This window comes from Athene cunicularia, assembly GCF_003259725.1.
Source record: "Athene cunicularia isolate RWA chromosome 20 unlocalized genomic scaffold, athCun1 chr20_part1, whole genome shotgun sequence".
Classification (NCBI taxonomy): Eukaryota; Metazoa; Chordata; class Aves; order Strigiformes; family Strigidae; genus Athene; species Athene cunicularia.
In genome coordinates this window covers 9,691,597-9,718,045 of record NW_020799125.1, presented here as the reverse complement: position 1 = coordinate 9,718,045, position 26,449 = coordinate 9,691,597, and the positions used below count along the sequence as shown (strand labels likewise).

Here is a 26,449-nt window from a genome sequence, read left to right as displayed (position 1 = left end):
GGCCGGCACGGGTGAGTGAGGGGCTCCGCGGGCACCGCCGCCCCTGCGGGAGGGAAGGGAGAGGAGAGCAGGGGCTGAGGGGGGCGTGAGCCCGACCCCGGCCCCGCGGGGCTCTGCCGGCGCGGCCGCGGGGGTTGGCAGCCGCGGGGGGGCTTTTCCTTGGAGTGGAGCTGGGGGCGAGGCTGGGCACGGAGAGCGGACAGCAAAGCGGGGAGCGGTGCGGAGCAGAGCCTTTAATATGGGTTCTTCCCCCGAACTGCGGGCTGCAGACCCCCGAAGGCCCCCGTCTGCGCGCGGTGGCAGCGGTTGCCCTCCCGAGCGCTGGGCTGGGCTGGGGGGCACTTGTGGGCCCTGGTACCCCGCTTTGCTGGCCGTGCCGGTGCGGGGGATGTGAAACCCCCCTGCGCTGGCGGTATGGCGCAGCCCACTGTTTGCCGGCTCTGTTCACCTTTTGCCTAGCTGTGGGGCAGGTTCCTGCTTATACAATCGAGGATCTCTTTTCGCAGAGAATAATAAGGTCTGGTACACCTGGGCAGGGCGTACTGAGCAGTAGGAGCTCGAGATCCTGCAAAAAGATAAGCTTAGAAGTGTGCCCTGAGTTTGTTATGTGCTGTTTCTGCACGACTGGAAAGTTGAGTCTGTGCATACTCATAAATACGTTGGCACAAGCAATCAGCCACCTTTGGCTTATAATTCTAGTCATTTCAAGGGGAAAAATTAGCTTTGGGCACTTTTGTTCCAAGCAATTACATGGGAAAACTTGTCTGGAAAATCAGATTATTCTGCACTCATCGTATTTGTGCTAACACGCAGCCGTCCGAGCTCCATGGAGCTGAGCAGGTACGGGATGGGGGGTACGTGCTCCGCTGGGCTTTCCCCCTTGTTCCGTGAGGACGGCGTGTACAGAGAGGTGCCCGGTCCCTCCGGGAGGCAGGGCTGCGAGAGAGAACCGGTGTCCGTGAGGAGGCCGGCAGGGAAACGGGGCTGTCCCGCTCCCGAGGAAGCCTCCACGTGTGTGCAGTGGGACTGGGGGCAAAGAGGGCTCCAGGAGAGGGGCCTGTTCAGAGCCCTGGCTGAGATGCGGCATGCAACTTTACCTCTTCTGCTTAAACCCATAGGATTTTTGCTTCAGTTGAGCCCAGATTATTTATAAAGTTACTATGAGGTACTCTCTGTAGCGTCTCTTGATAGTAAAGATTTTTTTTTTTTCCCAAGAACAGGAGTAATTAATCATAGGCAGTGAGCATCCAGGTTCTCAGTAACAATTAGAAACTACATTTCATAAGCAGATTCTTGTGATCTCTTCAGGGATTCATTAGATTGGCAGTTGATACCAGCAAAAAGTGTGTGTGTGTAAGTCTGCTCTTGGATCTCATCTTTGATATTTGTCACCAGCATATGGATAAATTTGGCCTCATCTGAAATACAAATTCCCATCCAGAAAGCATGGAGGGAATGTTGGTGTTTGTAGTAATTGCTGCATCCAACGGGAAAAAGCTGCTGTTGGTTTTTGTGGAAGTTGTAACTTGCTTTTTTCTTCAGGAACTAAAGAAATTTTATGTCATTAGGGCGAAATGGGCTCAGGAGCTGCCCTTGTTGGTGGCAGCAGCAAACAGAAAAGACGTAGCCAACAAGGCAGCCCGTTCTAGGCAATCTGTGGTCACAGAAGATGTTTGTGCTCCGATTGCTCATAACATAGCATTTCCCTTGAGGTTGGCATTAGGGGTTAAAGGTTTTAAAGAGAAGCCTTTGTTTAAACATCTTTAAAGTTTCCAATAGGGGCCCCTTTGTTCACTTTGGAGCCGTGTGCCTGCCTTGTTAAAAACGCAGAGCTCATAAAATGCCCTTTACAAATGCTTGATGAATAGGGCTGAAACATGGAGGGGGAGATAAGTAGTGTTTGTATCCACCCGCACATGGGAATTACAGACAAGCCCTACTGTGAGTGGATAAATGGGACCTAGAAAAAACACAGAAAAAAAAAATACTGAGTGGTGCTTATAAAGAAACTTATAAAAATCAACGACTGCCCCAGAACCACCCAGTCCCTCTTGTGCCAGATGCAGACACTTCTCCAGCTGTGCCAGGAGGCTGAGCAGCTCCTGCCACTTGTCGTTACCTCTCGGTAATCGTGTTTTCACCACTTTGGGCCCAAACAGTAGCAAATTGATCACTTGGGCTCTGTTGGCTGGAAGGGAGCTCACGCAGCTGCCGAAGGGCTCCTGTGAGCAGCCGGGTGTGGGGACCCGGACTTTGCACTTTGTTACCTGCTGTGGGCTAGCAAGGTAGGTACTTGGAGCACAGATGTACCTTTAAGTATTGAGTAACATTTTCAGCACTTAGAAGGCTTTGGTTCCCTCTCATATCATGGCTAAATGTAAAGGTTTTTAAAACAGCTCCGTTAAAGCAGGGGAGGGTACAGGCTCTGGAGACTCAGTGCTGCCACACGGGATGCCCCCAGGCTGCCGTGCCTGATCCTGGGTCTGAAGTTTTTCTGGTTCTCGGCAGTTTGTCCTTCCTGGTGCGTTTTACTGGAGACTGGATCTGTCTTCCCTAGAAACTTTCTGCTTTTGCCTGTGTGTCTGTCTGCAAGCTTCTGATCTCTCACCTCGCATGCCCCTGGTTGCACATGTGAATTCATCGCTAATCTGGTCCCTCTGGTGCCCATCAGGGAAAGCTGTAAGGATCAGCTGTGGTCCCTTGCAGAGAGGTGGCAGTAACTTGGTTTCTCTCCAGACTTCAGCCTTTCCATCTCTGGGATGTGTCATGCTGCTTTGCTGGTTTATTGCCAACGTATAAGTTCGTGAGTCTTTGAATTGTAGTCTGTGGACCCGTAGGAGTCCATGGTCTGCAGCAGGAATCAGTAGGAGCAGATCTGTTGACAGCAGAGGTAGCCCACTATATGAGAGTCTGTGTCTTGGCTGGAAAATCAGCAAGGTCCACAAGGTGAAAAAGCCCTGCCTTTGGGTATTCACAGCTCCTACACTTGCAGCTGGACTTGGATGGTTTCCCCAAAATGTCACATTAGACATCCCCCTCGTTCTTTTTCTCTTTTCACAGCATCTCACTTTGGCTTTAACAGAACCAGCCAGGATGAGAGTGACACAAACATTTCAGTCTGCGCTGAAATGCCAGGCAGCAATCTCACTACCCCTCCTCCATTTCACTCTCGCTCTCACCTGCTGAACCTCTTGTGTCAAGTTGTTGAGGCAGATGACAGTCTGAGAGCAGCTGCCCCATGCCTAGGTTCCCTAAAGCACATCTGGACATTTCCTTGACTGTCTGAAGTGCTCTTTTTTCACCCCAGCTGGGTCTGCACCCTCACCCCAGGACGTAGGTGGGAGAGCCAGCCTGGGTCCTGACTGCCACAGGCTTCCCACAGACTTGAGCAGGTGGCTTTGACACTCCTGGTCTGTGGTTCCACACGCCGTGCTGTAGGACTCTCCTTGGAGAGCCTCATGGGGCCTGAAAGCCACAGTGAAGCAACCTCAGACTTTTCCCTGATCTGTCCTGGAAGCAAAGACCCTGTAGGCACCTTGGCAAGAACTCAGTAAATGCAGCAGAATTAGATCATTTCAACTAGTTGCTCACAGGTTGACCAGAAAAGGTTAATCTCACATAGGGGTGAGGTTGAGGTCAAGTGGTCCTCAGCTATGGCCTCCCCTTGGGAGGTCTTGCAGAAGGTTTCCACGCAGCATCTGTGTGTGCTGACAATGACAGGATGATGCTGAGGCACAAGGGTCCCCAAGGCACCTGCTCTTTGGTGTGAGCAGAAGTGCACAGGCTGCTGTGATGCTGGCGGAGGTTCTTCTCCGGTGCATCTCCTGTGGGCTGACAGCATCCTCGTCCTGGAACAGCAGTTCTGCCATCCTGCTGTCAGAGGGACATGGCAGCTGTGAAGTTAGGCGGCAATTTCCTGTTCTACCTTTGGGACTCTTCCTCTTCCCTAGAAAAGAATTCAACCAGCTTGCTTTTCTGTCTTGAGGAGGGCCAGAAAGTCTCTGCGTGCTTTTCTGCAGCCTCCAAATGCTCCTCGCTTTCTGCTATTTCAATTAAACACATAGCAGGATGGGTAGGATAAAGGGGAGAAGCACAAGAATATTCTCCTGGCGTATTTCCTTATGCCAACACATTGAGTCACGTCTCCAGAGTGAGAAATATGATATAAAGATTTAGAGAAGGAGGTCAAGCAATGAATGTATGATTGCGGGGCTGAAATAGCAGGCGCTTTCTGTGGTTGTCTGTGCCGTGTAAGCTTGCTAGAGGTCAGCTGGGGATATTGGTCCCAGCAGCTTCAGGAGACAGACATACTGCTGGTAGCTGTCAGTCTCATTGCTTCGAGATGCTGGCTCTGCTGCACCAGGAGTTCTGCTGACAAACACTGCACCAGCCCAGGAGCTGCTCTGGGCCATTTCTCTTTCCTTTGTGGTTGAACGTATATACTTCTGGGGAAAAAAATGCAGTGTAACACCTTCTTCCCAGAACAAGAACTTAGGCAGTGGGTTGCTGCCTCAGCTTCTGGATGGCCCAGACCTCCTTTCCTCCAGAGTTTGAAATCTCTTGGCCCAGTTCAGCTGCCCTCCAGGGGCCTGTTTGCGGAAGAGCATTTGGTTTTTAAAGAGTCAGTGAGGTATTTCCCCTGTTGATCACTCGTCATCAAAACCTTAAAGTATTCCAAGATCCCTCCAGTTTTGCTTAAAATACCAGTTAGGGGTGGGGCTGAATTTGCCTGTCACACTGCTCAGGGGACAAGTGCAACCTGAGGAACAGAGGAACACACCAGCAGTCCTGAAAAAGGAGCCATCTCTTGACGTGATTATTTGAGCAAGGAGAATTGACTGACCATCTGATGTTTTCCTCTTGGCTAGATCTTTAACATGTGCTTCAAAAGGCCGTGTTGAATTTGCAAGTGAATATGGTATGCCAGCTGTTGCCGCAGCAGCCCAGGTACAGCATGTTTCAGTGCAGGGGCTGGCTAGGCAAGAGGCTTTCCTCCTAGCTGAGTTGCAGAACTCTGGGAGGTCTTTGAGGAATAGATTGGTGCTGTCGTGGAGAACATCTAAGAGGCGATACTCTGTCTATTGCTACACCCAGCATTTCCATCCCAAGGGGATTTAAAATATCACAGTATAAGCCTGTTGGGACTTGTATAATGTTAAGGCCATGAGCTGTGAGACAAAGACGTCACTCAGCCTGCAAATGGACTTGGATGGGAAATCCATCTTCCTTCTGCCCTCCCTGTCAATATGCTAATCCTAGTGAGTGTAGGAGTGGGCTCCATAAGGCCGGGAATTAACCTTATGAGGGAGCAGGGGGAGGGAAAGAGAAGTCTCTTCTGCATCCAGCAAGGTTTTCCTGTTACAGCACTCCTGCTGATTTGCTCCTGTTGGGTTTGGAGCCATGATGTGCTGTTTGAGAAATACAGCCTTGTTTTTCAAACAACGTGTACTTCCAGGTGGCACTTGGCCCAGTAAAGCTGCCATAGTGTTGTAACCAGAGAGTACTGTGATGTCCTGGAAAGAGTCTGCTCTTGTTTTCCCATACGTGTGTTTGGGAAGAACCAAGGACACATCAGGCCTTAAAAAGGGGGGAAAAAAACAATTTTTGGCTGGAAATTCATGCCATTTTCCTGGTCTTGAGGTGCTTGTGCTCCCTGACTCTTCCTTGCTCTGAAAACCTCATTGCTGTCCTCTCATGGGATTTGCAACTCGTCACCCAGCTGCTGTGAAGGATGAGTAGAGAGGTGCTGGAGCTGTGACTGAGTGCAAGGTCAATTCCTATAAAATGGTCCTGAGGGTGGATTCAGCACTCATGGGCAGCAGAGGCACTGCTGAGAGCTGTGCACCTGCAGGCAGGGAACACCTTGAGATTGTGTTGGGAGAAACCAACCTTTGGGCAACCCTCCAGGAGGGGGTGGATCCAGCTCCAGGGCTGTCCCAGGCTTCATTTGTTCATATGGCTTAAGGGTCTTGGAAATATATGAACAATGAGCCAGCAGTCCATTGGGATTTCAGCACCAAATCTGACATCAGGAGGTGCCTGCAGGTTGACCTAAGTTGTCTGCATCTCTCCAGGTAGTCTAGTTGCTTCATTGTCCCCTGTGCCTGGAGTGGGACCCACTTTGTTCATCCTCTCTTGGTCCCATTTGCAGATTTTGGGCAGCCTTTCTCTTGGGCATGGACCTGAAGGATGACTTGCTGTCCTGCTGAGGACATGAAAATTTGTCTCCCCATCCTCCAGCCTGAGGCCAGCTCTTGCTGGTTTTCTGCTGTTATTCTGCCAGGGCTCTGGTGTTCTAAGCACAAGGAGTCTGTGTCCAGGCTCCTAAGCCTATTTTGTTTTATTAAAGTTTTGACACTTTAATCAAATTACACCGATGTGGGTGTTGAATTATGGCCTGCCAAAACTACCTGGTTGGGTCTCCACAAAGAAAAGCCCCACAGAACAAACCAGGGTACGTGGAGGTGCGTGAGTCTCAAGAACATCACGTCTAGGGCTGTTCTACCATTGCCCAAGATTTCCAGCACAGAAATATGTGCTGTTAGCTGGTATCACATGTGGCATCAGAGCGTGCACCCCTGCCATGCATGCCCAGTCCTGCTGTGTGTGCCTCCTCTTGTGCACAGGCATGCCGCATAGGACAGCCCTCCTGCTTTGCTCGTGTTGGGTAACAGCGTGCTCAGTCAGAGGCTCCCAGCTCTTTCCCACTCCTTGCAAAACATGGCTATCCCTTGTCCTGGCTTCTCGGGGGGTCTGGAGCCAGGGTAGAGCTGCTGCTGCTGCTCCCACAACATGCCAAAGGTCTGCCAAGACCAGGCAGGTGGCTGAGGTCATGTGTTTTTTGCTGTAAACAGAAATCTCAGCTAAAGGTTGGTGTGCCCAGATGTATGAAATCTTGCATGTGGTTGTACCTGAGATCTGACTCATGACTCCATAGCCACGGTCCACAACCTGCTTTCCTCCTCGTGACCCTACAGTCAGGGCTTTTCCTGAGCTGTGAATGTGCTGCCACCTCCTGAGCCTTTCACCCCTTCTTTCTCAATCGATCTGCTTCATCCCCTCTACAATTCAATATATAAAGCCCTCTCCTTTGTAACAACAGGGAGGGTAGGGAGCTGGCTGCATCCCTCACCCTGCTCTCTGCCATGTCCTGTTCTTTGGAATTGCCCAAGGGAGGATGCACCCAGGTCCGACCTGCGCGGATGAACCAGAAGGGGAATATTCAGAGCATTTCTGTTAACCTGTAGCCAGGAGAGAGCTGCCAAGGAGGCCGCGCTGAAACCCGAAGCGGCTGTTTTTCCCGAGACTCAGCACTTGGCAGGGAGAGCAGACAGACAAGTGGAGGAGCAGGGAGGGATGCAAGCGCCCTGGGGGGCAGCACTGATGGTGGAGGTGCCTGGGGAAGGCGTGCGGGCTTACCTGTTTGCCTCTGGGGATTCATCTCCATGTTGTCCTTGTCTGAGATCATAAGGAGAATCAGGAGGAGGCTGGGGTCATTGCCGACTCTTCTGTCTTTACATGTGGCTCTTCCTTCGGTCACCCTCTTTGTGCCATGTACTGAGCATCTCAGCAGGGAGAAGCAACGGCTGGTTCTCCCCTTGTGTTGCTCAGGAAGGTCAGGAGATGGTCCAAGTGTCCCCCTCAGCTCGGCCCCTGTGGGGTTCAGCTGAGCCAGCCCTGCCGGCAGTGATCTCCCCACCTGGACCTCTTTTCCTTTATAGCTCTGCGTTATCTCAAGGTCTCTGGTGTTGCAGCCGGCGCAGTGTTTGCCTTGCCTCGCAGCACCTGCCTGCCAGCCGGTCACTTCCCACCCGTCTCCCTCCCACTTCTGTGTGGTAACAGGGGCTCAGTGGTGTGTGGGAACCCTCAGAGTGGGGGGGACTGCTCCACAGAGCTGCAAGTCAGCTGCGAGTCAGCCCCAGTGCAGCCAGTCCTGGGGGAGTGAGGACAGCGGGTAGCAGGGAAGTTGGTGGGAGAGACACTCGGGGGCATCTGTCCCATCACCTTTGCTTCCCTGTCACCATTGGCCTGGCTGCTGGGGCAGGGCTGAGCGTTATACTGGATCAGGGACCAGGACACTGTTCCAGCCTCAGTCTCTGCTGCCAGGAATGGTGCTGGATGCATGGCTGAGCCACTGTGCCCTGCCCTGTCCAGGCAGCATCAGCCCCTCCAGCCGTGGGGAGTGCCAAGACTTCATCCAAAGCTCAGATGCTGTTAAAAATAGATCAGTCGTGAACTGGTTTTCTCCTCCTTGGTTCCTGGCCCGAGAGCTCATTCCTCTTTCTGGGCTGGCTTTGAAGCTATCTGGATGCTTCAAGACACAGGCTGTGTGCCAGCCTGCCATTGCAGGGAGGCTTGGAGAGCAGAGAGCTGAAGAAATATTATAGGTGGCATAGCTGTCCCCAAAATATTTAGTGGTTAGTGAGTGCTTTCTCCCCCCAAAAAAAGCATTGCTGGAAAAATAATCTGCTAAATAAATGGAGAAATAAAGCTGGGATAGGAGGGACTGTTTGCCCCTCTGCTTGCACATGGTGCTCTTGAGAGGAGGCACAGGCACCCCAGCACTCTTGGCCACAAAGCAATGCTTGCCTCAGCCCAGTGGCTTCCTACAAGATGCTTCTGGGCTGCAGCCTCCCCTCATCTCTGCAACCTGGAGTGATCTCGCCAGCCCCTCCACTGCACGGCTCTGACACCCGCTGTGGAACCCCCACATCCCGGGCTGGCTGGGCCACTCACGCTCCCCAGGAAAAGGCCATGTCTCTCACTTTGAGACTGGTATTCTGGATCTCAGTTTCCTCTTGTAGCACTTTGCTTCTAATTCTTCAATATCATTTTTCAGGTGTGAACACCAAGTCTGGAGAAAATTTTAAGATGCAGCTGTGAAACCTATTACTAGTATCCCTGCTATCAAATACATGAGGTTCACGTAACCACTGAGCAATTAAATGGCAACCCTGGTGATGAATTACAACTGAGACCTCCCGGGGCTAAATAAATACTGGCTGATAACTACCGATAAAATGAATTTCCATGTGCTTTTTTTAAAAGCACCCTTCCAGTATCTGTGCCCAATTGTGCCACGGCAACATCTCCTGGGGGAAGCCACATTAACTGTGGCATTTCCCCCTCCCAGCTCCTTGGGTTTCCAACCAAAGCTGTAATAAAAATAAGCCAAATAAATCTGTGTCCCTGCAGGAGCCAGGCAAGGGCAGGGAAAGGCAAGGCAAGGCAACACAGAGGTGGGCTCAGAGGGAGACAAGTGACAAGCTGTGGTTTTGGGTAACCGATCTAAATATCTTTTCCCCCAACTATCCCACCTCAAATGCATGAAAAAACTATCGGGGTGCAGACCATCCCTCGAAAAAGCCAGCAGGACAGGGAGAGCTGCAAAGTGCTGATGACATAGTGATGGGGTCCCCCGGGGTGATGGGAAGAAGGAGAGCAGCAGGCTGGCAGTGCTTCCCCAGCACCCTGCCCGGGGGCAGCGGGTGCGAGCCCGTCTGCACAGGCACCATTATGCCTTGTACCTGTGGGGGCTTCTGCCTTCTGCTCTCTAGAGGTAGTCTGAAAAAAGGCAGAGAATTAATTTATGGAGCTTCTTGGAAAAATGATCTTTGCCAGTGACTTTGAGAGACTTTTGAGCAGGTTTTCTCTGTACTGCCATTTCATCTGGGGGCTTCTCTTCCCATGTGGAGGGAGTGGCAGGAGAGCCAGTGCTGCGCGTCCCTGGGTGCAGCTTTCCCACTCTCCGGCTGGCTGCGGAGAGCAGCTGCACTGCCAGTTAAAAAGCATTTGGCTGAACATCCCATCCGCCTGGTTTGCAAGTGAAAATAAGGTTTGTCCGATGGCCAGCTCCACCCAGAGCAGAAAATCAGACCCTTTGGCAGATCATTGCTACTGTAATGAAATTTAACTGTGCTGAGACTGCCAGTCCTTGAATGGGAAAAGTCCCACGTGGGTTCAGAGAAGTTTGGGGACGTATCTGTCAAAACTGCTGCTGCCCAGGGTTTTTGGCACTGCCTGGGGACACCCAGTGCAGGCGAATGTGGCCCTGCAGCTCAGCCCACCCTCAGCACTGACTGCATGTCATATTCTCCCTGCAGCAATTCCCCCCAGCCCCAGAGCCGTGTGGTCTCGTAGAGCCATGATGAAGCTCCTGCCTGTTGCCCCTCTCCTCCTGCTTCTTCTGACAACGCTGGAAGCCAGACCAAAGCCTGCAGGTGAGCTCCGGCCGGTGGGAGTTGCCTGGAGGAGGGAGGAATGAGTGTCTCAGGGCAGTGAAGGCCTTGGAGGACAGCTTGATGCTTGAGATGGGGGGATCTGATGCCTCTTCTTTGGAGGCATCCCCAGGAGGATGGAGGATCCCCCCAGGCATAGGACCCAGACATCCTGGTGCTGCTGAGGGGAGCAGGAGCCCGAGCCTGGCCCCAGCATGGTGGGTCTGGTGCCACTTGCTCTAGGCACATCCTCAGCCTTGGCACAGCCCAGCTCAGGGCTTGTCACCCTCCTGCCTGCAGGCTCTGACCTCAGCAGGACGCACAGGAGTGAGGGGGAGCCCCCTCCCTGCACGTGGGTCTCCTGGTGGGGGGGAAAAAGCAAACCCAGGGGTACCAGCCTCTCTCTTCCCAGGGCAGGGGGGGCTAAATCAATTCCAGTTTAAAAACAGTGAAGGCACCGAACAGAGAAAGGAGAGGGTATGTCTTCAGAGACCTCTGGAGCAGCTGAGATGATGGCCTGGGTCTGGGCATCATCCCAAGGGAACTCAAAGTGTTTGCTTACCATTAGGGCCAAATTCTCCCAGGCTTGGGTACACTCAAGCCAAGCAAAATATGCTCATTGGCATTTCACTTGCTAAACACTCTCCTGGTTTGCACTGGAAGTAGCACCCATATGTCCAAAAGAGGCTCTTTGGCTCAATCCCTGCCATGTGCGCACCCTTTGCTATGCTTTTCACTGTCTCATTTTCTTCTTTTAAAAAAACCCCTAAAAGTAAAACCAACAAAGCAAGCCCTAGTTTTAGGCAGAAAGTGGCAAAATGCAGTAAAAAACAGAGGAGGCTGGAGCTGGGGGGTGGGGCCGGGGGGAACAGAAGAATTGCCCAAAGCAATATTTTCCTGCTAAGCACCACAGCAGTGGCAGCCCGTGCAGCACAGAGGTCTGGAGCAGGAGCTGCAGCTTGCAGAGGACAGCACAAGGCACTGGGCTGTTCTACACTTTAATGCTCTGATTTGCTGCAGAGATGAAGACACTGCTGCCTAAACTTCTGTCTAAACCTGACCAGGGTAGACGCCAACAGACAGGCATCTAACAGCTCTGCAGCCCCTGGGCGACTGGCTGTGGAAATACGGGGAGCAGGAGCTGGGTCTGGCTGTGGGGACAGTGCTGGGGAAGAGGCGACGCTGCCGTTTCCCCACACGGCCAGGACATGTCTACCCAGCCTGTCATCCCTGCTCCTGCTCTGCCAGCACCCTCCATGGGTTTATTTGGCAGTGGGAAGGTGCTGGTCTGTGGGCGCTGCCCAGGCCTGCCCCCCCATCCTGCACTGAGTACCCCTCAAGCCACCTGATGGGGATGTCTCTGCTCCCAGCCTGGCTTCCTGCAGGCGGCCGCAAGGCTGAACCGTCTCTTTGCCCCCTTCCAGCCCTGAAGTGCAGGACGGGCCCCCTGGACATCGTGTTTGTGATCGACAGCTCCCGCAGCGTGCGCCCCTTTGAGTTCGAGACCATGCGGCGGTTCATGATAGACATCATTGGCAGCCTGGACGTGGGCCCCAACGCCACGCGTGTGGGGGTGATCCAGTACTCCAGCCAGGTGCAGAACATCTTCTCCCTCAAGACCTTCTTCACACGGGCAGACATGGAGAAGGCCATCAACAGCATCGTCCCGCTGGCCCAGGGCACCATGACGGGGCTGGCCATCCAGTACGCCATGAACGTGGCCTTCACCACGCAGGAGGGCGCACGACCTCTGCACAAGAAGATCCCCCGCATTGCCATCATCGTGACAGATGGACGGCCCCAGGACCGTGTCACCGAGGTGGCCACCCAGGCCCGGAATGCTGGCATCGAGATCTATGCCGTGGGCATCCAGCGGGCAGACATGAACTCGCTGCGGGCCATGGCCTCGCCGCCGCTGGAGGAGCACGTCTTCCTGGTGGAGTCCTTCGAGCTCATTCAGCAGTTTGGGAAGCAGTTCCAGGACAAGCTCTGCGGTGGGTGAGAGCTACGGCGTTGGAGTGGCAAGGATTGTCCTCATCCTACTTCTCATCCAGGCTAGAAGATGACCTTCAGATGGGTGCTTGGGGTGGCTGCCCTTGCTAGGAGCAGCATGGACAGGGAAGCAACCTCCCCATTGGGGTGTTGGGATAGGTGGCCCTTCCTCTTGCTCACTTTTCCTCTTGCTCCCATTTCCCCTGCTGGGGTGAGATACAGAAAGCTTTGAAAGCATTGCAAGCAAGCACTTCTCTTCACCCATGTCTGGTAGCTCAACCCCAGGTCAGGATGTGGTAGCAGCAGTGGTGGGAATATTGAAGAGCAGGAAATGCGGAGCTGGTTTCCCTGGGTCTGACGGGGAAAGGTGACACATCCCCAAGTTCCATATACATTTTGACATGGCTCTAGCAGGGTCTCCTCCTACACAGACATGTGCATGGCATCTGCTGCGTGCACATTTGTGTTTAATAAAACCCCGGGCGCGTGGTGCTGCTCTGGAGCAGCCGGCCGGTCTTGGCTGGGAGCCGGGAGGCTGGTTGCACCGTGACTGTGCTGGCACGGGTTAGGAACTCACAGACTGGGACCTGTCTGTCCCCTCCCATGCTGGCAGGCTTTGCCGGAGACCTGGCGCTGCAGCAGCCTGGCAAGACCTTGCTCACATGCTTCAGCATCTGTCAAAGGGCAGAAGGCAGCTGCCAGCATCTTCCAGGCAGTGTTTCCTAGCCAGGAGCACATGCGTGCCTGCAGGGCTGTGTTAGTGTGGTGGTGAGGCCCTGCTTGCTGAGGTGGGGGTCCAGGCCTGACCAGATATTGCCCCCCAGGGCCCTGATGTGCTCCTGCACCTGTCCGTCACCTGCCTGCCCTGGTGCCCACTTTCTGGCCAGCTCTGCAGGCTCCTGGCTGCACGGACACGCAGACCTGGCTCCTTCAGCACGTTCTGGCTGAGTTCAAGCTTTTGCTTACTCAGCTCAAGCTATCAACCATATCAATTACTAATGAGCAAGTGTTGATTTAGCTCTCGGGTAGATGAGAAAGCTGAGGTGGTTAGAAACCTGCCCTGCATAGTGTCCGTGTTGGTACACTGGAAATCAGTGGGTGAGCACTGGGGCTGGAAGGGCTGGGGCTGTGGGGGTTGTCCCAGTGGCTTTGGCTGCAGGGATAGGGCACGTGCCAGTGCTGGGGGTCCCTGTGAATCTGGCATGCCCATGGGTCACCCTAGTGCCTGTTCTGTCTTGCAGGGGTGGACATGTGCATGGAGCAGGAGCACGGCTGCCAGCACAGCTGCGTCAGCACCCCTGGCTCCTTCTACTGTGAATGCAACCCGGGCTACAGACTCAACATGGACAGGAAGACCTGTTCCCGTAAAAACCCTTTCTTTACCCTAACTCTCATAGAGGGCTTGTAGTTACAGGTCTTGTGGAGGGAAGCTGAAATGCAGTGGAGTACCCAGCGAGGCCAGCAGCAGCCCTGGTGCTCTGTTCACTGGGCCCGCTGCCTCATGGGTCTGTAATAACTGTGGATGCTCAGCATTGCTAAATCCTGGTCACCTCTCTGGGATGGGATGCTTGGGGCTCATGTGGGCACAACCAACTGACTGTCACCTGAGGGGCTCCAGGCAGTGGGTACCAGAGGATGCACGTCCCAGCCACCAAAGTACACAGTGCTTTGGCCTGGTATGTTGAGTGCAAAGCTGTATTAGTTGGCCTGGCTTCCACCCCGGGACTTTTCCTTCTTGTCTCATGGTGCTGGGAGCTGCTTTGAAGCCCTGGAGCAGTCCCTGCTCAGCTGTCCTGGGGAGGCTGGGACAGGAGGGTGACAGGTATCCTGTTCCCCTGCAGCCATCGATGCCTGTGCAGATGGGAGACACGGCTGTCAACACCAGTGCGTCAGCACTCGTGGGTCGTACTCGTGCCACTGCCGCGTGGGTTACTACCTCAACCATGACAAGAGGAGCTGCTCTAGTAAGTGGCCAACTCCCTTCCTGGCCCTTCTTCATTTGCTTCTCACTCTTCTCTTGACTTTCCCTTTCTGCCCACCTCTCTCCTTCTCTCACCAGTGATCGATTACTGCAGCTTCGGAAACCACAGCTGCCAGCACGAGTGTGTGAGCATCCCCAACGGGCACTACTGCCGCTGCCGCAGCGGGTTCACGCTGCAGCCCGACAGCAGGTCCTGCAGGGGTACGTCCCAGCGCAGCACAGGCTGCGGTGTACGGCAGATGCCTTTATGTCCTGCCCGGTCCCCGGAGGAAGGGCTGTTCCTGGGCCACCCCACTTGGATGGGGATAACCCTGTGCCCTTGGTTTGTCTTCCAGCCACTGACCTCTGCAATGGGGTGGATCACGGCTGCGAGTTCAAGTGTGTGAGCACGGAGGGCTCCTACCGCTGCGTGTGCCCCGAGGGCCGGCAGCTCCAGGCTGATGGCAAGACGTGCAGCAGTGAGTACTTGTCTGGGCTCTGGGCTCCTGGCGAGGGCTTACCTGAAACTAGGCTGGGGGTCTAAGTGGGACTTTGTCTGAGCTGGGTTGGAAGGGGATGGTTGGGCTTGGGGGAGCGCCCTGGCTGCTGTGGGGATGGATGTGGGCTTATGTCCTCAGAGACATGGCCCAGAAGGTGCAACAGGAACTTTGAAGAAAGGTTCAGGAAAAGGGAGACCTAGGAAAGATTTTCAGGGGATGCTGGGGTGGCAGTGAACCCACTTTGGGCTTTGCCCCACTTCCTGGCCTCACCTCAGCTGCAGATCCAGGGGGTCCATGTGGTGTTCTGAGCCCAGCAGCTCTGCCCCAGCCCTGGGCATCCTCACCTGATGGTGGCCCTGGCCAGGCCGGTCCCTTCTCACCTTCCCCCTGTGCCCACAGAGTGCGGGGCCGGACATGTTGACCTGGTGATGGTGATTGATGGCTCCAAGAGTGTCCGGCCCCAAAACTTCGAGCTGGTGAAGCAGTTTGTGAACCGCATCGTGGACCTGCTGGAGGTGTCCCCCCATGGCACACGGGTGGGGCTGGTGCAGTACTCCAGCCGCGTCCGCACCGAGTTCCCCCTCAACAAGTACCACAGTGCGGATGAGATCAAGAAGGCGGTGATGGAGGTGGAGTACATGGAGAAAGGCACCATGACAGGCCTTGCTCTAAAGCACATGGTGGAGCACAGCTTCTCTGAGCTGGAAGGTGCCAGGCCTCTCTCCCACAACGTGCCCAGAATTGGGCTTGTCTTCACAGACGGGCGCTCCCAGGATGACATCTCTGAATGGGCCAGGAGAGCCAAGGAATCAGGTGCAGGGGGCTGGGGAACCCCAAATTGCAGTGCCTTGGGCATCCCAGGATGGTTCCTTGGGGTAGCTGGCTCTGGGGGAGGCTGCAGCATCCAGCCTCGAGGTGCTGCATCGTGTGGGCCCACAGGGGCAGGTGTGTCTCTGCTGTGGTCTCAGAGTGCTCCGAGCAGCGTCCTTCATGCATCAGCCTGCACTGCAGCGCTGCTGCTGCGTTCCTGCCCATCCTTCTCAAATTCCTGCTGTGTTTTTGAGAAGCCCAGGGGAAACCTTGCACCCTTGGCTTTACTCCTTCTGAGCTTGGGACTGCTTGATGCAGAGTGGCCAGTGCAGTGCTTATGTCTGTTTGTGGCACGCAGGGATCGTCATGTTTGCCGTTGGTGTTGGCAAGGCCGTGGAGGAGGAGCTGAGAGCCATCGCCTCTGAGCCGGTGGAGCAGCACTTCTCCTACTCAGCAGACTTCACCACCATGACTCACCTCGTGGAGAACTTCAAGCTGAACATCTGCCCAGGTGAGTGCCTCTGGCCACACCAGGGGGCTCAGCCCTCCTCTCCCACTGGGGTGGTTTGTGTGTCTGTCACCCTGTGTCGTGTGCCCTGGGGCTGAGCTGGGCTGGTGTGAGCCTAGGCTGCCTCTGGATCTCAGCAGGCCGTTGCAAGTATAGAGTGGGTCTCAGGGAGGGATTTGAAAGAGAAGGTGAAGCTGGGGGCTTTACTTTAAAAGTATTAATGTGAATGGTCACCCCAGTGCCACTGCATGGGCAGAGGCTGGGGTCATACGCTGTCTTGAGGGGTGCTGCCCCAGCTCTGAAGATGGCCTGTCACATCCAGACCTGTGCTTCTGCTGCTGCTGCATGCAGAAGGGCCACGATGGGTTACTGTGAGGGTCTCCCTGCCCTGGGGCAGGCTGGGGCTCCCCAGTGCCCTTGGGAGACTGTCAGGGCTGCAGACATGGGGTCAGCATGCCCCTTGCCATGGCAGCTGGAAGGCAAAGTGCAGCTCAGCACTGGCTGTCCTTGGCACACTGTGACCATGAGTGTGGCAGCTCCGCAGGGTGTCTGGCAGTGATCTTGCTGGGCTAGCAGGGATGCAGGCTGGCAAAAAGGACTGAAGCTGGAAGAAGAGGGGAAAATGAGTGGTGGGAGAGCCCTGAGGCTCAGGTCTGGCCCCAGTGGGTGGTTGTAGGGACAAGGGACTGTGCAGGAGCAGGGGAGAGCCAGGCACCACGGGGCCATGGCTCTGACTGTACCCAAACCCCTGTGGTCACAGAGGAGGGCAAAGGGGAGATGGAGATCCGCAGCCCCTGTGAGTGTGAAGCACTGGTACAGTTCCAGACAAACACCGTGGCCATCCTGCAGAGCCTGACTGAGAAAAATATCCTTTGGGGTGATGCCTGGGATGCTGGGGTGCAGGGCAGCCTGGAGACAGACTGCACACTGGGAAAAGAGGGATGGATAAATGGGATTGGGAAAAATTTTAGGCTCCTTCAAGGGGAAGAAGCCCTTTGCCCACCAGACCATCTGGCTCACAGTTTCCTTAGCATGTTCACTTGCTCAGATGACAGCCAGACTTGAAGACTTGGAAAAGCAGATTGCCAAGAAGAAGTGATCCTTGCAGAGGGCTGCAGCGCTCCGACAGGGCATGGGGACGTACAGTAGCTATGTGGCATTGTTATTGCTAGGTTATTGTAAAGCATCAGTGTTTGTTCTTGTATCGCAAAATCCCCAGGGGGATGCGAAGTGTATTTAAAAAAACCAAAAATCCTAAAAAAATCCCAAAAAAGAACTTGAGCAAAGCCCCTGCTGCAAAGCCAAGGGGTTCAGCCATCGCTGTTGCCTTGTTCCTCCGAACTGGCAGGTCCGGGATGAGGTGGGATGACTGTGAGGGCAGGCTGGGGCTTTGGATGAGGGAGATGTGACAGCTGGTCTTTCACCAGAGCGACTGGGATGAATCAGCCCTGCACAGCCCCCCGGCCCCCAGTGCCCACCAAGCTGCTTTGCAAGAGAAAAAAAAACCTACAGTGATCGCACCCTGAGAGCTTCTGCCATCTCAGCATCTGCTGCCAAGTGGTGGGGCAAGGCGAGGCGGGCGCTGCGGGCAGTGCAGGGGATGCATGCGGCCCAGCCGCCTCCCGGCGCGGTGCCGGGTGTGCACCCAGGGGAAAGCGGGCAGCAGGAATCGGCAGATCCCGCTGCCCCTGTTTTGGCAGAATTGTTTGGGAATCGGTCATTATCTTGTTTGGTTTTTTATCACATAGCAAAATGGTAATAATTCTTTCTATAAATATCTACACATGTGTGTATATATATATATATTTCAGTTTGAGAGCAGGATAGTGCTATTTTTAAACTTCTTTTATATAAAGAAATTTCTATCCTGACAATAAACACCCTGAAGATTTGTATGACATATCCCTCTCCTTTCAGCTGGACATCTCTGTGTCAGAACAGGGGCCTCTGTCTTTTGCAAAGATCCCCTGTCCTCAGGCTCCAAAAATCCATCAGGAAAATCTTTGCTCTTGTGGGCACCCCAGGATGCTGCAGACCTGGCCTCAGCTGGAGGGAGCCAGCATGGCACGGACACTCTGTCACCATTCCCAGTGTTTGCTTTGGAGCCTGTGCTTGTCGGAGCATGGGGAGCAGCTGCACCTGCTTTACAGGGGTGTAAATGTGCCAAGTCAGCGGTGCAGGGCCACCTACACCCATGGGGGATGAACTTCCTGGCTGGAGGGAGGGATGCTGAGGCAGCCGGAGACCCATCACCCGCAGGTGCATGGGGCAGAGGTGACTTTTTAGTCACAGAAGCCCACCTTGATGTAGCCCTTGTGCCCCACACCTGGAGGAATGAGGTATCCACTTAGTCCTGTCTCGTGTGCAGGCAGAGGCTGCTGGATAGGGACAATGACAGGTTTTGGCGGGGTCCCTCATGTACCCACCTTGCTTGCTGGTCCTGTACCCAGGAGGTGAGAGCAAAGCAGGACTGGGAGGAGCTGTTGCTTCTGAACTAGCAGTTTGTGCAGGAGGGATTTGTTTGCCTGAGGGGGGGCTCATGGGGCTGTGTAGGGTGCTGTGCAGCCCTAGGCTGGTGGGAGGAGGAGAAGGGTTACAGCCCTGGGCTCGCACTGCTTCGGCACAGCTCCTTCTCCCCAGGGACACTGTTGGTGGCTCCAGCACCCACCTTAGACAATTTGCTTTGCAGATCCTGGGCGCCTCCACTTCCATGAATATTCCTGATGGGTTTATAGGGCACTTTCGGGGTGGGCTGGGGGGACACATCCTGCTGGTCCCACCTTCAGGAGTGCTTTGCTCCATGGGAGTCCTGTCCTAGGAGGCTGGGGCTGGGATGTAGTGTGGCTTTGTGTGCTTGAGGCTGGGATTTGGAGCCAGTAAGCAGGAGACTGAAAGCAGGTCTGGGCTGGGGTGTGGGTCTTGCTAGGATGGCTCCAGGGAGAGGAGCTGGGAAGTGCTCAGTTATTGGCCTTATGAGGCCAAGAGTAGCTTTTTTCACATGCCATCAAAAGCAGTGGCTTCCTAGTTGGGTATCAGGGTTTGATGGCTTGTGAGCAGGGCTCTTGTCCCAGTGGGCATGGACTGGGGCATTTGTAGCCTCATTATATCAGTTTGCTGGACCAGCAAACAAAGCACTACTGATTAGCTCTGCACATATCCCAGCTGGCCCTCCTGTCAGCCCTGCATCCCACCGGCCAGCCCCGTATCCCATCCATCCTGTGCCTCTCACCTACCCCGCAGCCCAGCAGACAGACCCGGGGGAGTGGCTAAGAAGGTGCTGATGGTCACAAGCCACATCCGAGCCAGATCCTATTGCTACAAGAGCACAGTGACAACAAGCCACAGCAGTGTTCTGCAACCCCGAAACAGGGGGCTGGGACTTCCCTGCTTTGTAAACAGCTCCCTAAAAAACAGAGTAACTGTGGGGAAAATTAAAAAAAAAAAAAAGGAGAAACAATAAATTAGCTGAGTTTGGCATTTAATAACAGGCTTGATTAGAGTAGATAATGGCATGCCCGGAGGGCATGACTAAGTCTCAGTTGGCCCAACGTAATTTTGGCAGATATTAATGGAATTTGTAGACAAAGTGGAGCTGGGCTGGAGTGAGACAGAGAGGCTCGGTGAAGACTGGCAGCACGGCCTGGCCTCGGGGGTGGCAAAGTGTCGGTGGTGAGGAGTGAGAGGGAAGGTGGGAGGCAGGGGCAAGAGCAGCAGGAGCTGGGCATCAGCTGAGGTGGGGTTTTCGGGAGAGCGTCCTCAGGACAGGCTGTGGGATCGCAGCTGAGAGCAGGGCCGTGTCTGTGTGCTCCGGCAGAGCCTCATTAATGGCTTTTCACTAGATGGCACCAGACACCAGTGCTAATGAGGGTGTGCTGGGCTGGGGGCACCCCCTTTTCCCAGGCACCCCGAGGCGGTGGACCTGGCTGGGGGCGAGCGGAGCATCCTCAGCCATGACCTGCTGGATGGAGCTGGGTGTCAGGCTGAAGGCATTGCATTGCCCGGCAGGGCACAAGGGCAGCTTTGTGGGGTGCAAGTAGTTCCTCGGGTGCTTTGTGTGCTTTGCGTAGTCAAGCCCTGAGCTGGGGGACCAGGGGTGGCTGGCCTCCCTCCCCGCCATCCCCAGGACATACAAACTGGAGAGCCCTGGCCTGGCTGGGAAATTGCAGCATCAGCTGGCAGCACCCTCGGCATTGCACAGCTCGGCTCAGGCCTTGCTGCCTCTCCAGGAGGCTCACAAAGTGCTTTTCATGGAGAAGAGTTTGAGCAGTGTGGGGTGGGGATGGCTCTGGGGGAGCCTGGGGCAGTGGGTGCTGCACATGTGGCAGAGTGCAGTGCAGGGACGGCAGGTGGGCCTGTGCACAGAAATGCTGAGGGCTGGGTTATTCCTTGGGAACTTGCAATTGAAGTAGATTTTAGACTTTTCCCCTATGAATTTACTATGGATGAAGCACAATCAAAAGTCCTTCAGATGGATTTCTGCCCCCAGTTTCTCTGCAGCTGAATCCAAGACTTGCTCCTTGGTATTTTCTCCTCTCTTGGAGGTGCAGCCCCAAGCACCACCTCACCCAGATCCTGGCACCAGCTGGGAGCACAGCACTGTCCTATCCAGCTCCAGCAGCAGCTGAACACCAAAGGATTGCTTAAAAATTAATCCAATGCTTGTATTTCTCATTAAAAGTGCTAAATTGTTGGTGCACAGCCCAGAAAGTCTGTTTGTGTTGGCTAAATGCTCTCCCAGTTATTTAATAAATGGCTTTACAAAGAGCTAAATGCAGCCACATAATCATTATGAAAACTGGACAATAATTAACAGATACCCAGTAAGTTAATAAAGTCCAGTTAACATGGTACATCAAGTCATGAGAAGGGAAGTCTGAACAGAAAAGGGCAGAGTGAGATGCCCACCATGCCCTGGATGGCAAGCCGGGGGCTCCAGGGGCTGGGGTAGAGCAATGTCAGGGGGCTCGGGGGCTGCACTTAAGGGTAATGTCTGGGCTTTTGCTGCTCCTTGCCCTGCCCAGCTGCAAAATCAGGGGCTGTCCCAGACTGCTCTTTGCAGGAGCACGGGGTGTTTCGCTGTGGGGTGCCTTCCCCTCCTGGGGCATTCCCAATGCCTGTTACCAGCAGAGTTTGAGTACCTGCCAGCCCCAGAAATCCCAAGAAAAGGTTCCAGGAACTTGTTACACAAGGTGAGGAGGACATTGACCCACTGGTGGGAAATGGAGCAATTTCCCATTGCCCAAGAGCACCTAAAGAAAACGTATTGGCCCAGAGGTGGGGTACCATCTCCTTATGAGGAAGAAGATGGAGGCCTGAAGGCTGGTGAGATCTTTACTCTCTGAGCAAGGACTACAGCCCCTTAGCCCTACAACCATCAAGAGTTAGGGCTCGGTCACACCAGGGCTGTTTGGCTGATGACAGGGCTGTACGGAGCTAATGCTTGTACCCCAGTGAAGCCAGCCCCTTTCTTCCAGCACCAAACTGCTTCCTGCATGCAGCAGCCACCTGGAAAAGATGCTGGGGTTCAGATGACCCACAGAGCTTGGGAAGGACTCACCCTTGGCTAAGCCAAAGCTCCTTTCCCCACACTAGCTTATGCCACCAGTGGGACAGGAGACAGGAGGGTTTGGGCCTGGCGCAAGTTTCCTCTGGGAAAATCACAAAGGATCATGCCTGGGAAGGCACAGGCAACCCCATGCTGATCATCATGCTGTAAGGTTTGGTTTGCAGGTCCGTGTGTAAGCAAGGTACAGAAGGAACCCCACATAACAGACCCACAGAAGGGAACACAGCATGGTCACCACAATGGTTTCTCCTGGAGAAGCATCCCTGCCCAGGAGAAAGTAGCTCACCACCTCCAGCCTGCTTGGGGATGATGCCTTGGACCATCTCCCCTTGGCTTGTCCCTCAGCCCCAGGTGTGGCTGCAGAGTACAGTTGTGCAATGGAATAACTGCTTTTTGAGCAATTGAACAATCTCATTTGTATCTTGTGCAACCCCAGAAACCCCAGGCTTCCAGAAAACACAATGCAATGGTAGAGGAAAAAGATACAAACACGGACACATGCCCAGCCCCGTTCCCCACCCCCATCCTCCCCAATGGTTTAAATGTCGGAGTCCTGCAAGCTCTCCAGGCTCACACCTCTCAGGGAAACGGCAGCATGAAGTCGGTGACCGCCCTTCTCCTGGTGGGGATGCTCATGCTCTGGACAGAGCTGCCGACAGGTATGAGATGTCCTAGGATGAGGTATGGGGAGGAAAAGCAAAGGGTCTGGGAAGGACCTGTGTTTGCAGAGATCCTGTGGGATGGAGGGGAGAGGAGGGGAGCATTTGCTGGGGAGAATCTTCCCAGGGCCCCTCAGCTGCTGGCAGCCTGGAGCAAACAACTCCCTCCTCTTGCAGGCAGTGCCTGGTCCTGCCCACACGTCCAAATCACTTGCGCGATGCTCAACCCACCGAACAAGTGTTACACCAACTGGCAGTGCCCGCGTGGCCAGAAGTGCTGCCCGTCCTTCTGCGGGAGGAGATGCATCTCGCGCCCACCTTCCATCCCCATCTCCTACGGTAGGGTCTCGGGTAGCAGTGGGGGGATACGGTGATGGTGGCTCTGGGCAGGGAGCTGTGTCCGGCTGCCATAGCTCTCCACTGTCAGTCTGGAGGGGTGATTGACTGAACATGTGGGCTGGGGTTACTCTGAACACCAGACTCATCCTCGCTGCTTTATCTCCCTTTCTCCAGCATGAGGTCCTGCTCCCAGGACAGACTGAGGGCCTTCTCAGCATCCTCGTGCCACCCCAGCACCAGACAGCTGCCCACGCCTCTGCTAAACCTTGTCCTGCCCTACACTGGCTCCTGGGAGGATGGGGACAGACACCAGCCCATGCTCAGAGACCACCTCGTCTCCAGGACCACCCCATTGAGAGCTGCAGCATGGTGCTACATGCCACCTGCTCATCCTCTCCCTTTGCTTCCCCACTGCTGCTTTAATAAAATAAAAGATCTTGTCCCAGGGATGCTTATAATGGTTGACTCCTTCCCCCACCACCTCCTGCCTCTCTCCAGGCCCATCCTGGCACATGCTTCTACTGCTGCTTTCGCCCAAGTATTTCTATCTGGGGAAGAGGATTAAAACAGTCCAGCTGCACACCCAGAGTGTGGTTAGGGTCTGGCTTGGGGGAGAAAATCCATCCAGAGGTGTACAGACCCCTGGAGGAGAGGACAATGAGAAGGGGCTGGAGTGAACCATGACTGGATGCTTTAGGGGACTCTCCTGTCAGGCTGCAAGGGGCCCTGGAGAGCAGCGTGTCCCCCGAGGCGCACCCCAAGCTGGATGGGGCTGTGAAAGGGGACTGACTCTGCCTGCCCGGGGGGGTGCGGGAGGGAGAGCCTCCCTGTGGGTAACCCACTTGGGGCACATCTGGAGGGGGGTTACATAGACCCAAACCCCACGTGGTGCTGAGCCTCTCACTGAACCTGAGCTGGTGGGGAAAATTCTGATGAAGATTTCCTGGGAAAGCCTTAAGTCAGAGTAAAAACCACAACTCTAAGATGTTCTTGTAATTTTTGTGTGCCAGGGCCAGAAATTCAGCAAATGCTGAGAAACATCAGCAGAAGAGAGTGTGTGCAGCCTGAGGGACCTGCCCAGCATCTGCCCGGTGCAATAGCGGAGCCAGGCCTTGGCACCGTGTGCTGCAGGGGCAGAGCATCCCCCAGCCCATGCTGATGCGCAGCAAACAGGGCCTTCCAGCCCCTCCCCAATCCCACAGCTGATGGCATCATCATATTCCCAACAAGCAGACCCAGCCCAGACTGGGAGAGGAGCCTGGTCTGTCTGCATACACTAGAGAGAACAGAGAGGAAAACAGTGAGTGCTGGGACAAGGGGAAAGGAGCATTTGGGTGGCTGGCTGGGAGGGGGCGCTTTGCCTCCATCTCCTTTGACCTGCAGACCAGGTCTAGCTGGAGCAAGTCCTTCCATGGCCACCCCCATGGAAGAACTGGAGGGAGGGAGGCAAAGACTCAGAAATTGTTCAGCGAGTGAGAAGGAAGCAGTCCTGTGGTGAAAGATGATCTCTCCGCTTAGCTCAGCCAAGGGATGGCAGAGATAACTGGGCTGGGAGCTCATCAGACAAATTCAGTGTAAAATCAGTCATTGCTTCTGACCAGTGCAGCGCCCAACCTGGAGGAAAAAAAAAAAATCCCTGCCACCCTTCCAGCACCCCACCCCTCTGAGAAGGAAGCACTGTGCCACAGTGGGGCAGAGCCCCAGCGCTCCCCCAGCCAGCCCCACACCAGAGCAGCCCGGGCTGGTGTGGCGGCAGAGGGCAGAGAAGCCCGATTACACCTCCCGCCGGTCATTAGTCACAGATCGCAGCCCTCTCTGCTCCATCAGGACCAGCTATTATCAGCTATTAAGCAGGCATTTCCATACAGCTGGCTAATTTGATAATGCTGCAATTATCTTGGTTTGTTAACAAGATTAAATTGCTAATTGGTTTGATTAAACACAGAGCTCCAGGCACGGGGTGTCTCTCGGCTGGCAGCGCTCATGGCCCCGCACAGCCCAACGGCTGCTGTGCCCCGCGCAGCAGCTCCTCTGCAGAGACAAGGGCAAGGCAGCAGCCCAGGAGGGCTTCATCCTCCCAGAAACTGCTGCCTGGCGCCGCCAGGTTTCCATGTGATGTCCCTCCTCCCGCCCTCAGACAGAGTCAGTATTGCCCGTGTCACCTCTGTCACCAAGTTGCTGGCAGGAGACATGGCTTTGGGGGCAGGGGATGCTATGGTGACATCTGGTCTGCCTCAGCCCTGCTGCTTTCTGTCTGGGGGCACTGCAACGTAGAAATCCCTGAGGCAATGCACCAACTGTGTACATCCACCTGCAGCTGCCTCAACAAATCCTCTGCCCTCCTCTCCCCAGGCACAGGTCCCTGTCACCATGCACAGCATTTCCAGCAACACCCAACTGTACTGGGGAGCTCCCATCAGCAGGGATTAGACTCATCTCTGCTCCCCCACAGCCTGCACCCACCTGGGAGGAGCTGGACAACGCACAAAAACATGCACAGGTCAGGGTCGCTGGTTGTGGTAAGCTCCTGGCAGTGTGCTTTGAGTGAAAAACCTTTGGATCCAGGTCTCTGGGGAGGAAGGGAATTTCTCTCTGTGTCCTAGGTATGTGCCAGTGAGATAGCAGGAAAAGCAGCAAGTCCTCTGCCAGGGAGAAGAGGTTTCCATGCTGGTGCTTCCCATATCATCTGCTTTCCTGGGGCTAGAGTAGGCTGGAGATGGCAGGGCTTGTTTTCTCTGCCTGGAGGCTTACCATAGCTCAGGACTCGCTGCTGTGAGAGCTTCTCCTGGGAGGAACCCACCAGGTCTGGTGTGGGGAATATGGGCAAAGGCTGCACTCAAGGACTCAGCTTGGGTTAGAAGCATCCATTGTGGCAAGTCACAGCAGCAGCACTGCTGCAGGGCAGGGAGTTCATCTTCTTTTGCATGTGGCAGGTCTAGTTTACTCCTTCTTCCCTGAAAACAGGGGGTTTGGGGCCAGTCCCTCTTGGACCAGTCCCAAAGGAAACTTCCAATAGTCCCTGGCATGCCAGAGAAGGGGATCCAGAAGGGCTCCCCAGGGAGCCACTGGCATCACAGAGGCAGCCTTGCTCCACACAGAAATGCACTTTGGTCCACTCAGAGATGGAGGCAAAGCAGATGATGGAGAAGTAAGGTCTCACCCACAGCACACCCGAACATCTTTTTAATATTTTCTTGGAGCCTTCTCCCTGCATATTTTATGCTCTGGCTCAGGAGACTGGGTGATCAGGGTCTGAATACAGAACAGTTTGGTGCTCAAGAGTGATGTGAGACCTTTTCAAGAGATGATTCGAACCAGCCTAATAAGAATTACTACAGCTTTGAAAGCCTTTGAAAAGAGAGGGTAATTTAGCTAGCCTGGCCCAAGGGTGAGAAGCTGTAGTCCCAGCAGGATGCAGCAAACACACCGAATCCAGAGGAGAAAATACCCTGGACTGAGCAGATCCACTCGGCAGCAGCTCTGCCCATGGTTGGGTGCTATGCACAGACCTCATCTCCTCTGCAGAGGAGCAGCAATATTTCAAGTTGGAAAAGGAGTCACTACTGTTCTGGTCCCCACCATAAAAGAAATATATATACCTACACACACACACACCACTGCAGAAAAATAAACCACCCTTATACTGCTGAAGGTCAACAGATGTATGACTTCAGTCTTTCTTCAGTGCGATGACTTATATAAACTCAGCTCCTCACCTGGACCGAGTCACCCTCCAGCTGCAGGGAGAGGGTACTCTGGGCCAGAGCGGTCCCACTCCAGCTGATGCCCTCCAGCATTTTCTTTCTGAAGACACAGGGATGCTTTTTTTCCTGCCCAGGAGTTTTGCCATGAACATGCCTTGGCTTGCCTGGCCAGGATGCACCAGTAACCCTTCGTG

At 54.5% G+C, this 26,449-nt stretch overlaps 2 protein-coding genes across 3 annotated transcripts; both read left to right on the top strand.

Moving 5' to 3' along the window:
* The first annotated feature begins 6 nt into the window (after positions 1-6).
* MATN4 (matrilin 4) lies at positions 7-17,250 on the top strand. 2 transcript variants are annotated; one of them, XM_026862240.1, is made up of 11 exons: positions 7-11; positions 10,104-10,220; positions 11,642-12,211; positions 13,451-13,573; positions 14,051-14,173; positions 14,269-14,391; positions 14,526-14,648; positions 15,069-15,482; positions 15,838-15,990; positions 16,748-16,852; positions 17,028-17,250. In XM_026862240.1, the coding sequence occupies exons 2-11, from the start codon at positions 10,145-10,147 to the stop codon at positions 17,084-17,086; spliced, it is 1,869 nt and encodes a 622-aa protein (XP_026718041.1). In that variant the 5' UTR covers positions 7-11; positions 10,104-10,144; the 3' UTR covers positions 17,087-17,250. The 2 variants fall into 2 exon arrangements, with proteins under 2 accessions (XP_026718041.1, XP_026718042.1); XM_026862241.1 differs by lacking the exon at positions 7-11 and adding an exon at positions 2,268-2,285.
* Positions 17,251-22,120: 4,870 nt separating this feature from the next.
* Positions 22,121-22,996, top strand: LOC113487573 (caltrin-like protein 2). The gene is made up of 3 exons (XM_026862246.1): positions 22,121-22,212; positions 22,390-22,551; positions 22,726-22,996. Exons 1-3 carry the CDS (start codon positions 22,149-22,151, stop codon positions 22,728-22,730), a joined length of 231 nt encoding a protein of 76 aa, XP_026718047.1. The 5' UTR covers positions 22,121-22,148; the 3' UTR covers positions 22,731-22,996.
* Positions 22,997-26,449: the final 3,453 nt, after the last annotated feature.